Consider the following 18,601-nt stretch of genomic DNA (forward strand, 5'->3'; position numbering starts at 1 on the left):
GTTGTGGTAAGTAATGCTGTAGTTATGTGGTGACAACACCTGTTGGTTTGTGTCTTAGGGGGAGGGGTGTTACGGCCACCACCGTTCCCTCCCCGTGTGTGTAACCCCTTTGACATGTCCCCTCCTCCTCCTCTGGTAGCTGGTTTCTGTCTGGGCTCTTGATTTCCCATCTTGTTTTTTGTATTTATTTTAATTTTCCTTCAACTTGAAAGTTTTAATTTTTGGCTGAATTGGACATCTAAAGACATATTTTATGGACAAATATTTAAAAGTTGTGGATGACCCTTGGGACCTCTGATATTTCACGGATACACTCTGCTCTGGCCTACTGACAGAAAAAGCCTGCTACGGCCTACCAACAGAAAAATCCTGCTGGCAGCTAAAGCTAACTAACTAGCACCAAGATGCCTCCTTTCTCCACAGATGACCTCTACAAACTTCTGCAGCAGGTTGCAGTGTTGGAAACTAAAGTTCAGCGTCTGGAAATAAACGCAGAAGTGAACGGACCTTGTGGAAATGACAGCACTTTGCCGCTGACTCAAAACAGCGGACTGGAGAATGCTAACATCCAGCTAATTGGCTCTGATACAGCTCCCACGAAACTAAAGGGCTGTGTACCGGGTAATAAATCTGCCAGTATCAGTCCTCCCTGGAATGCTCTCGGGGCAAAGCCCAAGAGTAAATCAGCTGATATGGGGAGACGTCCAACAGGTAGAACCCAGCGCCCAGAGATCTGTGATGCGACAGGCTGGCCTGCGTTATCATCCTCCTCAACACCTGTGCAGAGTAAGGCACAGCTGTGGATAAAAGCTAAAGGGAAGGTGAGCAACAAAGCTCCCAAACCAGCTAGTGTGCAGTTACAATCGGTTTGCTCCACTACTGCAGGACCCTGGATCTCCAACTGAAAACCTGGATAACTCCTCGGACTCACAGAGAAGGGTAAGGCCTGACAGGAAGTCAGAAGCCAGAAAGCTACACGGAAAGCTACTGACTGGTCCTGAGACTCTAGTTGTTGGTGATTCTGCTATTAAAGACGTGGGAAGCATGTACAGCAGAAACACGAAAGTATTGTGCTTTCCTGATGATACGGTCTCCAACATGACTGACAGAATCCTGAGTCTTGTTGCAGAAATTCCAACTTTGAAATACCTTGTACTGCACACAGGGGCAAATGATATTGCAAAACGACAATCTGAAGTGCTCAAACAAGATTTAGATAAACTGCTAAATGCAGTGAGCTCTCTGAATGCTGAGGTCTTCTTCAGTGGGCCTTTACCACCAGTCAGAGGAGGAGGAGAGAGATTCAGCAGATTATTGGCAGTAAACAGATGGCTTTCAACTGCATGTGATGTCCACTCAGTGCATTTTATTGACAATTTCAAGATTCAAGATTCAAGATTCAAGATTGCTTTTATTGTCATTGAGCATGGCAATGAAATTTTCGTTGCAACCCCCGTGTGAAAAAGAAAAGATAATAAAATAAGATAAAATAAAATAAGATGAAACACATCTAGATAAAATAAACTCACAGAACATAAATTCACAAATAAGACAAACTCAACGGACATAAATTCACAAATAAGACAAACTCAACGGACATAAAAAGTCAGCATTTAAAACGTATATACAATATACATACATAAATGCAATGGTAAATATACATAAAATGCAATGGTAGTGTGTATACTTAAATGTTAAGTACACAGAGGTGCGAGTGTGCAAAAGAAGTGTTCTCACAGTCTCTCCCTCCAATTGGTGGAAGTGACTGTATGTGGCTATGTGGGGGGGAATGTGTATTTGGCAGTGGGGGGGGTGAGACGGCGGGGGTAGGGGTGTGTGTGTGTGTGTGTGTGTAGATGTGTGTGTGTGACTGCGGGGGGGGGGGGGGGGGGGGGGGGGAGTGTGTGGGTGTTGCTGCGGGGTGGTGAGGTGTGTGTGAGGTGCTGCAGGGGGTGATAGCCCTGACAGCTCTGGGGAAGAAGCTGTCCCTCAGTCTGTTGGTGGTTGTTCGTATAGTCCGTAACAGTCTGTGGCCCGGGTGGCTGGGGTCCGTGGCGATGGATCTTGCCCTCTTCTTGACCCGGCCTGCATATATAGAGGCCAGGTCAGGAAGGAGGCAGCCCACGATGCCTTGTGCAGTTTTTACCACCCGTGCCAGTTGTTTCCTCTCCTGTGCCGTGCAGCTGCCATACCACACTGTCACACTGAGGCAGAGGATACTCTCGATCGTGGCCCTGTAAAAGTTCACGAGCAGCCGAGATGAAAGTCCAGCCCGTTTCAGTTTCCTGAGGAAGAAAAGCCTTTGTTGTGCCTTCTTCACCAGGCGGGAGGTGTTCATAGACCAGGAGAGGTCAGATGTGATGTGGAGGCCCAGGAACTTGATGTTGTCCACACGCTCCACCACTTCTCCGTCCATGAGGAGGGGGGCGTGATCCGTCTTCCTGGACCTCCTAAAGTCCACAGTGACCTCCTTGGTCTTCCCTGTGTTCAGAACCAGGTTGTTGGCTGAACACCACTGGGTGAGCTGGTGAATCTCCTCTCTGTAGTGGGTCTCGTTGTTGTCTGAGATGAGACCCACTACTGTAGTGTCGTCCGCGAACTTCACGACTGTGTTCATGGGGTGGATGGCAGCACAGTCATGTGTGAACAGGGTGAAGAGGGCTGGGCTGAGCACACAACCCTGTGGCGTGCCCGTGCTGAGGACCAGAGGGGATGATGTTGTGTTCCCTATTCTCACCACCTGAGGCCTGTTGGTGAGAAAGTCTCCAATCCAGTGGCACAGTGACGCAGGCAGACCCACCGCGTGTAGCTTCAGCGCCAGCTTGTCTGGGATGACGGTGTTAAAAGCTGAGCTGAAGTCAACAAATAGCATCCTGACATAGGTGTTGGGCTGCTGCAGATGGGTCAATTTCAATTTCAACTTTTTCTGGGAACGCAGACATTTTTTCAAAGGAGACGGACTTTCCCTAAACAAGTCAGGAGTAAAACTTTTTGCCTCCAACCTATCTTTCTTCCTGCGTAACACTGTTCCCACTCCCAAGGACAAGAGACAAGAGGAATCCAAACAAAAGCAGTAAACACCAAAACATGGAGAACCAACTCTCCCCCCGCCTGTATGCTCTAACCATGAAGGATGCCAGAGCAAAAGGGGAGATTCCTCATGTTCTCCACCAGGGGCCACTGCTCGTGAGGATTCACTGACTCCAACCACTAAGACTCCACCTAGGTCACCATCTCCAACTGCCCAAACTCCATCTAGCTCATCATCTTCACTGGGTATCCCATCACCATCCTCCCCCCTGCTGGAGTTTACTGACCAAATGAACAAACTTGTCACTGCGGGTATCAGACTTACCCCTCGCCCATCTGGGATCCTGTCCCCCCAAATTCCACCCCGCCCCCTACAACCACCCTGTCCCCCTCCACCACCACAGCGCCGACGGGCACCACCTCCACCCCCTCCACGGCTTGATCTGAACCTACTCCAGTCCCCTAGTAAGAGCCCAGCACAGCCACCTATTTGTGTTGGTAACTGATGTGTTCCGGGTCCAGCTTTTAAGGCAAATGTTATGCCTGACTTTTCCAAGGAAAAGCCAGGGCCCATTGTGCCGGAAGCAGTGATTCATGTCTCAATAGGTAGGAGGAGAAGATTGGCCCATCTCTCCAGAAACATCACATCATCGAATTTAACATGTATTCCACGTCAGCCACAGTATGTTCTAGAAAATGGGGATGTTGGACTTTTTAGCACATTTAATTTAGCTCTTTTAAATGTTAGGTCTTTGGCAGGCAAATCATTCTTAATCAATGACTTTATCATCAAGCACAAGCTTGATTTTATGTTTTTAACTGAAACTTGGTTAGGACAAGATAACAGCGCAGCAGTTCTCAATGAGTCAGCCCCTCCAAATTTCAGTTTCATAAGTGAAGTAAGGATGCATAAGAGAGGAGGTGGAGTCGCCATTTTGTTTAATGATAGCATTCAATTCAACAGAGTCTCTTATGGTCAGTTTGAATCTTTTGAATATGTTGCCATTCAATCTAAGTCTCCCTGTCGATCAGTCTTCGTAACCATCTACAAGCCTCCAAAATACAATGCAAAGTTTTCCGATGAGTTTGCCAATCTACTGTCTGTTGTTTGTATTGATTTTGACTGTGTTGTGTTAGTGGGTGACTTCAACATTCATGTTGATAATCTCAAAGATGGATGTGCTAAAGAACTTTTAAACATCCTGGATCATTTTGGCCTATCTCAGCACGTAACACATTCAACACATAACAAAGGGCATATATTAGATTTGGTTATTTCCAAAGGGCTCAATATCTCTGAGGTTGTGGTGATGGATGTTGCTCTTTCTGATCATTACTGTGTGTCATTTAAAATGGCCATACCTGCTACTCTTAACAAAAGTGGAACAGAGGTAATCAAAAAGCGTTATATTAATGATAACACCTGTGCAGTCTTCACTCAGTGTTTTACACCATCACCAACACTGCCCTCAGCTTCAACTGATGACCTTGTAAATAGGTTCAGTTCCAAAGTTATGGCTATTATTGACTCCATCGCCCCAGTTAAGACAAAAGTTTTATCAGGAAGGAAAAAGACACCTTGGAGAAACATCACACTGGTCAAAGTCCAGAAAAGAGTCTGCAGACAGGCAGAGCGCAGGTGGCGAAAAACTAAACTCCAGGTTCATTATGAGATTTACAAAAACAGTCTCCACACCTATAACCATGAACTAAAGAAGGCAAGGCAAGCATTCTTCTCAGAGATTATCAACAGAAACTGTAATAATGCCCGCACTTTGTTTTCTGTTGTGGATAGACTGACAAACCCCACAGCATCAGTCCCTCCTGAGCTGCTATCCAACAAGTCATGCAATGAATTTGCAGCCTTTTTTACAGATAAAATTTCAAGGATAAGACAAACAGTGTGCAGCTCCAGCTCAGGCAAAATGATAAGTCAATCTGTGCCTTCTTGTTCTCCAGTTAATCTAGCACATTTTAACCTTCTAGATCATACAAGGCTGGCAGAAACTGTATCACAGTTAAAATCCACAACATGCTGCCTTGATACTCTGCCAACAAACTTTTTTAAAAATGTCTTTAATTGCATAGCTCCAGATGTGTTGCAGATTATAAATAATTCTCTTCAGTCTGGTCACTTTCCCCAGGCCCTGAAAACTGCAGTAATAAAACCTCTCCTAAAAAAGACTAATCTGGATGCTTCAGCGATAAGTAACTACAGGCCAATATCAAATCTTCCCTTTCTAGGAAAAATTATTGAAAGGGTTGTTTTTCAACAAATGCATGCTTTCATGATGCAGAACAATCTTTTTAATGCATTTCAGTCTGGATTTCGTCCACACCACAGCACTGAGACTGTACTTATCAAAGTTTTAAATGACATACTTCTGAATAATGATGCTTCCAAAACCTCAGTCTTAGTATTATTAGATCTCAGTGCTGCCTTTGATACAGTTGATCATGACATACTTCTTGACAGACTGGAAAAGTGGGTGGGACTTACTGGCACTGTACTACATTGGTGTAATTATTGATTCTGACCTGAATTTTAACAGCCAGTTAAAGCTCATTACCAAATCAGCCTACTACCACCTGAAAAATCTAACCAGAATTAAGGGATGTCTGTCCAAAGAAGACATGGAAAAACTGGTTCATGCATTTATTTTCAGTAGGTTGGACTATTGCAATGGAGTCTTTACTGGCCTAAACAAAAAAACAATTAGGCAGCTACAGCTGATTCAAAATGCTGCAGCACGAGTCCTTACAAACACCAGAAAAATGGACCATATTACACCAGTCCTCAGATCACTACATTGGCTTCCTGTGAGTCAAAGAATAGACTTCAAAATCTTACTGTTGGTCTACAAAGCATTAAATGGTCTAGGACCGAAATATATTGTAGATTTATTAACTCCATATGAAGTATCCAGACCTCTCAGGTCATCAGGGACAGGTCTATTGTGTGTTCCCAGAATGAGAACCAAACAAAGTGAAGCAGCTTTCAGTTATTATGCTCCTCACCTGTGGAACACTCTCCCTGCACACCTGAGGTCTGCACCAACTGTCAGCTCATTTAAATCAGGGTTGAAAACATTATTATTTGCTACAGCTTTTACTTAAAGTAATCATTTTAAATGCTAAATTATTGTCTTAAATGCTAAATTATTGTCTTTTACTGGCTTCTGTTTTTAATGTTCCTTTAATTGTATTTTATTTTAATTTTTTCTTCTAATCTCTTTCTTTCTTTCTTTCTTTGAAATGTATGATTTTAATGTATTTTTATGCTCCTGTAAAGCACTTTGAATTGCCTGGTGTATGAATTGTGCTATACAAATAAATTTGCCTTGCCTTGCCTTGCCTTGCCTAGTTTCCTTATGTTGATTGCAGTGTGTCGCCTCCGACTCGTGGTTGGCTCCTGTGGAGGGGAGGGGAGGCGTGGCCTGCGTCATCACCTGCTCCTGCGCTGTCCAGCTTGGTGATTGGCGAAGCCTCCGTGCACCAATCGAGGGATGCTGTCCACACCTTAAGAGCTCGCCGAGCACACCAGTCGGGCAGCTGTCACCAAGATGCACGGCTTGCCATATGTGCCTCTAAGCCTGTATTGTTGTAGTTTGTTTAACACGAGGCACTTTAGTTGTGTTGAGAGGAGCTGGGCCAGGAGAGATTCAAATACTGATCCCGTTTTGCACGCCTGGTAGGAAAAACATGCTGTATTAGGTTACACCAGGCACAGGGGTGCTGAGTCTTTTGTATTTATGTTTTACACCCGTGAAGTATAGAGTTTGGTTTTATCTCCTCTTGTTTGTGATACACTTATAGCAGTTGACTCAATTTTAGTGAGTCCTCTTTTTGTTATATTTATTTCTTTGTGTTGAGCAGCACCCTTCGGCCCTGTCTCCTCTAATAAGTTTTGTTCTCTTTTGTATCGTTTGACAATTAATCGGCCTTTGTTTAATAAATAACTTTATTTTACCAATTACATCTGGTTTATCTTCGTTCCCTTTACCATCACGAGCTAAGGAGTTGTAACACTGTGTCAGAGCCTTCACCACTGCCCTTGCTGTAATCGTACGCAATGGATAAGCTGCTGGGTACCTGGTGCTCTGACACATTACAGACAGCAAATACTGGCAACCAGACCAGGCCTTGGGCAGCGGCCCCACACAATCAATGAGCAAATACTCAAAAGGCTGACTGATAGCTGGAATCGGCTGCAGTGGAGCTGGCTTAATGACCTGGTTCGGCTTACCAGTCAGCTGACATGTACTACAGTTTTTAATGAGCAGGGAAACATCCTTTTTAAGTCGTGGCCAAAAGAAATGATGTAAATTCCTGTCACATGTTTTACGGACACCCAAATGCCCCGACCTATCATGGACCAGCTTTAACATGGATGGAACTACAACTTGAAAGATGGGATCCCCAACAAAATCCTCCCCATGGGGCACCGACTTCCTCATCAAGATCTCATCCTGAAGACAATAACCACTGGCAACATTTTTCACCTAGCGGGGCATCAGCACAGACCCAAACAGCTCCTCCAAAGACCGGTCAGCTCTCTGCTTCTTCTGTAGCTCACTGTGAGACACAGACAAAGGAAAATCAGGCAAACATTGCAAAACAGTCTCAACTTCTCCATCTACCCCCTTGGACTCCAATGTGTCAAGACCCTTGGAGCTTGACACATGCTGGAAAAAACTCAGGGAGGAGCACTGCACTTTCATCAGGCTGTTCTGCCCCCCAGGAGAGAAAAAGACCACTGGAAGCGGTGGCCCCTTAACACAAACATGTCTGCCTGCAAGGTCGCTGCCCAAAATGATATGAACCCCCTCGACTGGTAGTGCTGGTCTAACAATAGGGACCTCACGCTGCACCAATTCACAGTCCAAATTCAACTTATGCACCGGAACAGGCACTACATCCAAACTCATCCCTCGCATAAAGATTCTGTCCCCAGTATCAGTCTTCTCTCTTTGATGGTTGATTTGTTTACCGCAGTGCAGAATTAGCAAATTATTTTGTGTTTGTCAGTTTCCTTTTCGGCGTTGTCAGTTCTTGAAAAGGGAAAACCGAAATGCTGCCACATGGCAAAGGGAGAGTAAATAACCATGTAACATCGCTATAGATAATCCCACAGTCCCACGACAACATCAAGCCATATTTCTATTAGAATCAGAATCCCTGCGAATGAGTAAGCATTAAATGTTGATCCTAATTCTAGACATGGCGATTGCAGTCTTTTTTTTGTCCCAGCAATCAAATTATGGTGACAGCATCCTAGTGCCACTGATACTGCCTGTGAATTCAATACATGTTGAATTATTTATTATTATTATTATTATTATTATTATTAGTAGTAGTAGTAGTAGTAGTAGTAAGACTGACCATCACCCATAGAAATCAGCTTATGCAATAGACAGCTTTTAGAAAACCAGTCAATCATGAGGTCACTGAGAAGGAAGATATCTTCACTTTCATCTGTCACTGTATCTAGATTTTCACATATTCTGTCCAAACACTCACAGGCTGTATATTTTTAAGTAAATGTGTGCAACTCATTACTTGGCAAACATAATTACAAAGATGTGGTTTTCTCACTTGGAAACATAGTGTCCAAATAAAAACAGCATAAAAACTGAAGAATTCTTTTAGAAAAGAAAAATGCCATCATGACCTGCTTTAAGATTAAGTTTAAGCACCTCTGATGACCAGTTTATCATACTTCAGGGTTGACTTTATTACTTCTTTCTCAGGCAGCATTCAGCTTTGGCTCTTTTTTCATCTATCAATCAATATTCTTTTATTTGTCCCGTGAGGGGAAATTCCAGAATACAGCAGCATCAGTAAAGGTTAATATAAGAAGTGCAATGCAGATTAGAAACAAAAACAGTATATACAAAAAAGAGTGAGGATTTAAATAAAAATAAAAAGAAAGAAATTGTAGAAAAAATTGTAAGAAATTGCAGATCGTATTTACAGCCTGTTATGTACATGTTTTTATTGCACAGCTTATTGTCCAGACTATTGCACTGATTACTTGGAGCAGCTATTATTGTACAGTCTGACAGCTGCAGGGAGGAATGACCTGCGATACCGCTCTTTCACACACTTTGGATGTAGCATCCTGTCACTGATGGAGCTCCTCAGTGCAGTGAGTGTGTTTTGGAGGGGGTGGGAGTCATTGTCTGCAGCTTGGCTGTCATCCTCCTCCCCCCCACCTCCTCCACCAGTTCCAGAGGGCATCCCAGGACAGAGCTGGCCTTCTTGATAAGTTTGTCCAGCCTCTTCCTGTCAGCTGTAGTGATGCTGCTCCCCCAGCAGACTACACCATAGAAAATGGCAGAGGCCACAACAGAGTCATAGAAGGTCTTTAGGAGTGCCCCACGCACCCCAAAAGACCTCAGCCTCCTGAGCAGATAGAGTCTGCTCTGTCCTTTTTTGTAAAGTGCAGTGGTGTTATGAGTCCAGTCCAATTTATTGTTCAGATGAACACCCAGGTACTTATAAGATGTCACCATCTCAATGTCTCTTCCCTGGATGTTCACTGGTGTTGGTGAAGAGTGCGGGTGCCGATGAAAGTCCACAACCAGCTCCTTGGTTTTACCCGCGTTAATCTGGAGGTGATTCTGCTGGCACCAGTCCACAAAATCCTGGATGAGTCCTCTGTATGACCTGTCGTCCCCATCTGTGATGAGGCCGACAATGGCAGAGTCATCAGATAACTTCTGCAGGTGGCAAGTGGGTAACAGGTGTGAAAAGTCAGCTGTGTAGAGGGTGAAGAGGAACGGTGCCAGCACCGTTCCCTGGGGAGCCCCCACACTGCAGAGGACAGTCCCTGACACACAGTCCCGTGTCCTCACATACTGTGGGCGGTTGGAAACGTAGTCCACTATCCAGCATGTGAGGTGTTGGTCCACCCCTGAAAGCTCCAGCTTGTGTCTCAGGATGGCTGGCCTGATGATGTTAAAAGCACTGCTAAGGTCCAGGAAAAGGACCCAAACAGAGCTCCCAGGCGATTCCAGGTGAGATAGAGCTCGATGGAGGAGGAAGATGAGGGCATCGTTCACTCCGATGCCAGGCTGATACGCGAACTGCAGCGGGTCCATGGACGAGCTCACCAGGGGGCGCAGGTGGGCAAGGACCAGCCGCTCCAGGGCCTTCATGAGGTGGGATGTTAAGGCCACCGGCCTGTAGCAGCTAGGGTCCTTGGGATGTGGGGTCTTTGGCACAGGTACCACGCAGGATGTCTTCCAGAGGCGTGGCACCCTTCCTAGTCTCAGGCTCAGGTTAAACAGATGTCCAATGATCCCGCTCAGCTGATCAGAGCAGGATCTGAGGAGCCTGGGACTGAGGCCATCCGGTCCTGCGGCCTTCCTGGTCTTTAACCTCCTGAGTTGATTGCTCACCTGGAGAGGTGTGAGGAACAAGTTGGAGCAGGGGGGCTGAGTGTCTTGTGAAGTGGATGGGGGGCTGGGAGGAGCAGTGGGGGGTGGCGTTGATTGTGGTGAGCTGAATACTGTGGGGGGGGGTCAGTGGGGTACTTGGGCAGGGTGCTGGCAGATCAAAAGAGGTCTGCTGCAGTGCTGGTGCAGCTGGGGGAGGGGCAGATGTTTCTTCAAACCTAGGTGTTCGGCTCGTCTGCCCACTTTGGATCCCCAGCCGCCTGGGAGTTTGGCTTCTGGTGACCTGAAATGGTTTTCAGGCCTCTCCAGACTCCCCTGGTGTTGTTCTCCTGCAGCTGTTCCTCCATTCTCTTTCTGTATCTGCCCTTCCCCTCCCTGATACTCCTTCTTAGCTCCCTCTGAACAGTTTTCAGCTCCTCTTTGTTTCCTGACTTGAAGGCCCTCTTCTTCTCCTTTAAGAGAGCCTTAATGTCAGGATTGATCCAGGGTTGGTGTTGGAGTGACACCGTACAGTCCTGGTGGGTACAGTGTTCTCCACACAGAAGTTTATGTAGTCCGTGATGCTGCCTGTCAGACTGTCAATGTCCTCCTCATGAGAGTCACTGAATATATCCCATACTGTTGTATCGAAGCAGTCCTTCAGAGCCTCTTCCGCCTCATCAGACCACTTCTTCACTGTGTGGGACACAGCTGGTTGCCTGTTAACAAGGGACTTGTATACAGGCAAGAGATGACCCAGGTTGTGATCAGCTCTTCCCAGAGGGGGGAGTGGTGATGATTCGTATGCCTCCTTGGTGTTGGCATAGAATAAGTCCAGTGTTTTATTGTCTCTGGTGGCACATGTGACATACTGGATGAATTTGGGCAGAGTGGAGGACAGAGAGGCATGATTAAAATCCCCGGAGATCAGTAAGAGGGCCTGTGGTTTCTGAGTCTGCAGCCTGCTGATCATGGTGTTGATGACGTCACAAGCTGCATCGGCGTTAGCAGAGGGAGGGATATACACAGCCACCACTATGACATGCGAGAACTCCCTCAGCAGATAGTATGGCCTAAAACTAACAGCCAACAGTTCAATGTCCGGGCAGCAGTGCTGCTCTTTAATAGTGATGTGCCTGGAGTTACACCATCTATCATTCACAAACACTGCCAGCCCTCCTCCTTTCCACTTACTGATCCTCACTGTCCGGTCTGCCCGTATGAGTGAGAATCCATCCAGCGCTACAGTTGCGTCTGTGTGCTGCGTTCCCAGCCAAGTCTCAGTAAATAATAGCATACTGCACCGCTGGAATTCCTGATAATGCCGGGTCAACGCCGCTAGCTCGTCCATCTTGTTGGAGAGAGATCTTACGTTCCCCATGATGACGGACGGGAGAGTCGGTCTATAAGCTCTCCTCCTGTCGCGGCGTTTGATCCCAGCGCGGCACCCCCGTATCCTCCTCCTTAACTCGCGGGGGACATCAGGTCGCTCCTCCGGCCGCACAGCTGTGTTACGCAGGGCCAGCAGTTGATCCCTACTGTAAACAATGGGGGCCATTGTCTCACGGACCCACAGACGCGAAGTTACACGAGTTGTAAAAAGTGATGAAAAAGTAGCACCAGAGTTACCGTGCTTGATGTCTCTGATGCACCAAAGATTTACAAACACGCAGAACTGAATGGAATAAAAAAGACGCACAAGAAAACAATAAAGAGAAGAAAAAACTAGAGAGCTGCTGTAACAGGCTGCCACTCGTACGGCGCCACAACCATTGGCGCCGTAACCATTTCCACCCCAGTTGCACAACCTCTGACAAGTCTTCATTTACAGTAAATGTTTGTACCCTATAATTCCTTGGCATCATGTAGTCCCAGCATTTGCCAAACCGTCTTCTCTGATTCACTCCAGTTGTCTTCTTTCTTGTCTGCAATCCAATCGACTAAATTTTATCCAGCTTGTTAAACATTGCATCTATTTTGTGCTTTTAATTCATTATGTTGTTTTTAAATGATTGTATCTTTTTTTTTTTTTTTTTTTTTTTAATCTCCTCGTATCCCTCATATAGTTATTTCTTCAAACGTCTCTTGGGTGAATTCCAAGCTGGTCTTCAGCTCCTTGTCTATGTCAGTCTTGTTCATTCCATCCATGATCCACTGAATAAAGAATTTATGTTTTTCTTCCTGCTGAGGTAACATCTCTTTGTAGGACTCTTCTGCTCTAGCAACTGGAAGAGTACACTCATTGTAACAACTAAACCAGTTTCACATGGGGATGCTTTAAAGGTCCAATGTGTACGATTTAGTGGCACATAGTGTGAGGTTGCAGATTGCAACTAACTGAAAACCCTTTTCCTCACCCTCCCTACAGTGTCTACTAAAAATGCAAAACGGCCTCTCTTGTTTGGTTTTCCTGCTCTGGGCTACTCTAGAAACATGGCGGTGCCATATGGTGGATTCTGTGGAAGAGACCCTTTGCTCTCTGTAGAAATAAAGAGTTCATTTTAAGTTGACAAAAATGCATCAGTTTTTATTTTCATGTGACTATACAATAATGAAATCAGACTCACAAATATTATATTCCATTTCTGCCATATTCTGCCCATAGATCTAGCTAAATCTTACACACTGCACCTTTAATTGAACACTTTCAACTCATGCAAATGTGTCTTTGCCTCAATTTACACTGTTTTAAGCAAACAATTAGTGTCTTTCCATTGACATGTTCTGTACAAGCAGTGTGCGAACTATACCATGGCTTTCTACCATGGCCTCAGGATGAGGACTTACTGTGCCTCAAGGAGAAGACTTACAATGATTCTGCATCTGATATATAATAATCAGTTAATAACCATAATTTACTTTAAGTTTACTCGATGGTGATTGCAAGAATAGCATGCACACCGGTATCTTTATTAGAGTGAATCAACCTCATGCATGAATTGTACATTAATAGCCTAATTAAATGCATGATGGCAAAATGGCAAAAATAGCATATTGGAAATATTTTAGAGACCCCACAAAATTTCGCAAATCATGTTTTCAGGGGAGCTCATGTCTCATTAAGGGGAGCCAAGCTCCCCCTGGCTCCCCCGTAGTTTGCTCCTCGTGTATAAGTACACTTCTCGGGAGGAGGTATTGATGGGTGTTTTGGCATGCAAACATACCTCCTGTTTCCTTGTTTAACCAATACTACAATCTTGTCATATTCATACCCAAGTACTTTACATAACATAACCAAACCTTAAAGCCTCAAAGGTCAGTTTAACAGTTCGACTGAAATGTGATGTTTCACTGCCTTCTCTGGTTGAAAGTTACAAGTTGCATGAATGGGTGTGTTCAGAGATGTTATTTGATGCACCTGCAAACACATCCAACAGTGATGTTACAGTGTACTAACACACTCAGGGTGAAGGTCAGAAGTTAAACCACTGGAGGTCAACAAAAACAAGATTTTCAGGTGCTGTTTTTTTTTTAACCACAAGTCATAATGTTTACATTGGTTGTTTATGAAGATAATGATAAAATATTTTTGGTTGGAGGACTTGTTGCCCTTAAGAATAACTTTTACTGTCAAAGTAGTTATAGTTTTTGTACATTTGTTGTATGTCACTGTATCAATAGTTTTGTTTGTTGTCTGTTTTGTAGTGGGAAGAAGTTAGTGGCTATGATGAAAACATGAACACCATCCGGACATACCAGGTGTGCAATGTCTTCGACAGCAGCCAGAACAACTGGGTACGCACCAAATACATCCGTCGCCGTGGGGCTCAGCGTATCCATGTTCAGATGAAGTTCTCAGTGCGTGACTGCAGTTCCATACCCAATGTCCCTGGCTCCTGCAAAGAAACCTTTAACCTGTACTACTATGAGTTTGACTCGGACACGGCCACTAAATCGTCACCACCCTGGATGGAGAACCCCTGGGTGAAAGTGGACACTATAGCTGCTGATGAGAGCTTCTCTCAGGTTGATCTTGGTGGCCGCATCATGAAGATCAACAGTGAAGTCCGGAGTTTTGGACCTGTTTCACGCAATGGCTTCTACCTCGCTTTCCAGGATTATGGGGCCTGTATGTCACTCATCGCTGTTCGAGTCTACTACAGGAAATGTCCCCGTGTTATCCAGAATGGCGCCATTTTTCCTGAGACTCTGTCTGGAGCAGAGAGCACCTCACTGGTGGCAGCCAGAGGGGTGTGTGTTCCGAATGGGGAGGAGGTGGATGTACCCATCAAGCTCTACTGTAACGGGGATGGGGAGTGGATGGTACCCATTGGGCGCTGCGTGTGCAAAGCTGGGTACGAGGCCTTGGAGAATGGTACAGTATGCAGAGGTAAGGAGCCTGCCAGTGCTGCTCTGTAGTTGTTGCTAGATGACACAACACATCTGTCTACTTTTCTTGATTTCTTGTCATATGAGACTTACGCCTTCTTGGGTATGCTGTTTACCTTATCATGTCAGAAACAGAATATTTCATTCAGTCAAATGGCCTTCTTGACTCCCTGACTTTTAATCTAGTTTAAAAGGTAATATCTGGAACTGTTATTTGTAAAAAGCATTTCACTCAAAACCAAGTCCACAAAACCCCATGAAAAATTTTGGAACCACCAAAGTCAGTATATATAAAAAAAAAATCTTAATTGAGAGAGAAGCTTAAAGAGTAATTAAATTAATTGATTTGACATTGTTCACAATAAGTTGAAGAAATATGAGAGTCTTTGGTGATCAGACACCATTGTGATGTCATTATTTTGTTGTTATCATATTAAGGGGTAGACAGAGTCTTGTTACTGATGGTGGTGGCAAAGCAGTGAAAAGCAATGGCAGGACCCCCAGGCACCGGATGAAAGAACTGAAGGTGAATGGAGTGGAAAAGGGTTGCATCGGTCTGACACTGAAATGCCAGATACAAAAAATGGCTAAATTAATGAGCATTCATACTAAATATGTCTAACATTGCCCCTTATGGTACTGGATTGCCTGTCTCTGGTTTAATTTCCCAATTAATCTTTAACAGCATGCTAATCAGTTAAGACAATCACTAAGCCACCAGATTTTGATGAGAGGTTTGCACAAGTTACTTCTGTTCAGAATTTAAACTCACATGGTTTATGCTGTTTAAAGCTAAATGCCAAAGGGTTATGCTGTTATTCCTAATTTTCGTGAGAAATATGTGTCTTGTATTTAATAAACATTAAGTTATAATTTGTATTGGGTATTAGACCTACTGCACAGCACTGTTTACTGTTGAGCTAAAAAGCAGACTCAGATGGTTCTGGTTGTGAGAGCCAGTTGCCCACTCTCTTAACTTAAAAGCCTTAATCACCTGCATGTGTGATATTCTCCAGCTATCTTTGAGGTGGATTATTGGAGGGGTGGGTGTGTGTTGCTGTTGTCCCGTGGCTACTGGAGAGGAGTTGACAGCTGCTGCTACGCAACCTTCTGGACCTTCCTGAGTATTGCAACCAAATACTCACATCCACATTTTTCTATGCAGAGCTCTATATATACACTTTATATACATTATATATACACTTTTTTTGTTTTATATTACTTCATTTGATTTCTAAAGTAAAGACAATTGAAGGACCCCTTTGGATTCCTATTAAAGAGATACTCATTGCCTTTGGAGTGGAGACCATTTCAGTGCCACAATTTCATGGACTGAGAAGGGACTCATTAAAGGTTTTGATAACATTTTTATGAAAAAATAATAACTCCACATAACTTTTAGAAATGTTTGTAAAAAAAAAAAAAAGTATTGCTTTTTCCTGAAAAATATATGATGATTGTGAATTCATTTCTTTTTTTATTTCTGTCTGTGTAAGATGTATGACATTTGGTTCAAAGAGGAACAGAATCTGGGCATAAAAAGTTAATACTCGCCAATTATACTCTTTTAAAATTTAGTTTGCTGATTGGTTTCATCTGGCCTCATTGATAAATATAACTAGTGTTTCCTGATTATATTGCCTAATGGGAGCATACATAGAGAGAATGGTATCAGTCCAAGCACAGAACACTGTGGAATTCTTGGATTACCTTTGGCATGCATGAAGGAATCATCATTAACATGTTCAAACTAGAATACATCTGATAAGTAGGAGTTAAACTAGCTTAGTGCAGTTCCTTCAATACTAGTAAGTGTCCCGGTCTCTGTAACAGGATGTGATGGTCAATGCTGTTGAATGCAGCAGAAGGTCATTTGTAACCATTGCTGTCTCTGTGCTATGATGTACTCTAAATCCTGACTGAAAATCCTCAAATAAGAATTATTATGTAGAAAGTCACAGAACTGATTGTGATTGCTTTCTCAACGATTTTAGAGAGGGGAGGTTAGACATAGATAGGTTTATAATTGCCTAAAACCCTTGTATCAAGAGTAGGCTTTTCAAGTAGAGGTTGAATTACAGCTGTTATAAAGGACTGTGGTATATAGCCTATTGCTAAGGACAGATTGATCATATCTAATAAAGAAGTGCTGATTAAGGGTAAAATATCTTGAAGCAGCCTAGTTGGGGTGGGACGTAAGACACAGGTTGACTGTTTGGATGAGGAAATCATTGAAGCTAGTTGGTGAAGGTTTTTGGGAGAAAAGCAGTCTAAATATATATCAGGCTTAACAGCTGTTTGTAAGGTTCTTATTTGTGAGGTTAAATCAGCACGAGTAGAGGCCAGGAGATGATGAATTTTATCTCTAATAATTTGAATTTTAAAGAAGCTCATGAAGTTGTTAGTACTGAGGGCTATAGGAATACAGGAGGTTCCCAGGTTACACCATCCCAGACTTACGGCAACTCGCCTTTATAAATGAACCTTCATCAAGTCAAATACTTTGTTGTTCCGTGATATGTACAGCAGTTCGTATTGCAGAATTGCAAAAGAAATACTTGGCGCAGTACGTGCGGAAGAATATGCACTATGTGGTCATTTGAGCAAGGAAGGCCCTCGTCCCAGTTCCTGACATCCCAAGAAGTTCGGGTGGTTGGGGCGGGTTAATATTCCTCTGACCTTTCCCCTTCATCCTCTTCAGGTGCATGTTGGAGAAGAGGAATGAGTGGAGTGGGATTCACCAGACTGGCCTCGTTGCTGTCTGATGGCTCTAAGGGGCATGGTCTCCTAACTCCTCTAGGGTTTCGGGGCTGGCGGGTTGATCCAGGTTAGACTGGTGGAAACGCTGGACTAAGTGAGGATCCGGGATGTGTCAGGCTGGGACCCAGGATCGCTCCTCTGGACCAAATCTTTCCCAATTCACCAAGTACTTAAGGCCTCAACCTCAATGGCGAGAGTACAGCAACCTCCTTACAATGTAGGCAGGACTTCCCTCAATGATGCGAGGGGGAGGAAGGGATGGGGTGGCAGGACTTAGTGGACTCTGTGTGTGGCTTGGGGCTGATGATCTGTTGGATGGTGGATGGTCCAATGAGCCAGCTTCCTGGACTCCTGCTTGGTATTCTGGAGCTGGGGAGCGGTGACTGTTAGTATGGGTGGAGTAGTGTCTGGCTGCCTGGAGTAAAGCAGACCGGGCTTGAGACCATCCATGTGTACAGCTGCGGATGTACTGTTCGGCTGCAGGGCAGTACATCTCTGTTCTCCTGGGAGGAGAACAGAGGAGGTTGGTAGCCATACACACACTTGAATGGGGAAACCTTGGTAGTGGAGCTAGTTAGGGAGTTGTGTGCATACTCCACCGACAACAGTTGGTGAGACCAAGACATGGGAGCGGAGAGCCACCTGATTGATTGATCCTCTCCATCTGCCCATTGGTCTGGGGATGAAACCCAGAAGAGAGGCTGACCATAGCTCCCAGGAGGCTGCAGAACTCACACGAGAAGGTCAAAGTAAAGTGAGGCCCTCGATCAGAGACTACAAGTCGGGGGAGGCCATGAAGAAGGAAGACGTGCTGGAGGACCAATTTTGCCATCTCCTTGGCCAATGGAAGTTTGGTGAGAGGTATGAAGTTCACCATTTTACTGAAGTGGTCGACCACCATCAGGACCACCGTGTTACCATCGGAGGGGGGCAGACCTATCACGAAGTCCAAGGAGATGTGGGACCCAGGACAGTGTGGAACTGGAAGAGGCTGGAGGTAAGCTGAAGGAGCATGATGAGACACCTTCTGCTGGTTCCAAATGGTGCAGGTCCGGTGTACTGTCTTAAGCAGAAAGCAGGCTCAGACAGATTTGATATAATGA

At 44.6% G+C, this 18,601-nt stretch overlaps 1 protein-coding gene across 3 annotated transcripts in view; it reads left to right on the top strand.

Annotated features, from left to right (window-relative positions):
• Nucleotides 1–18,601, top strand: part of LOC143326744 (ephrin type-B receptor 2-like) — a 162,158-nt gene that overhangs the window by 97,047 nt on the left and 46,510 nt on the right. For all 3 annotated transcript variants that reach the window (XM_076740590.1, XM_076740589.1, XM_076740591.1), the window contains exon 3: nt 14,055–14,739. In XM_076740590.1, the coding sequence (XP_076596705.1) occupies nt 14,055–14,739 (685 nt within the window). The remainder of the gene's footprint in view (nt 1–14,054; nt 14,740–18,601) is intronic.

This window comes from Chaetodon auriga, chromosome 10, assembly GCF_051107435.1.
Source record: "Chaetodon auriga isolate fChaAug3 chromosome 10, fChaAug3.hap1, whole genome shotgun sequence".
Classification (NCBI taxonomy): domain Eukaryota; kingdom Metazoa; phylum Chordata; class Actinopteri; order Chaetodontiformes; family Chaetodontidae; genus Chaetodon; species Chaetodon auriga.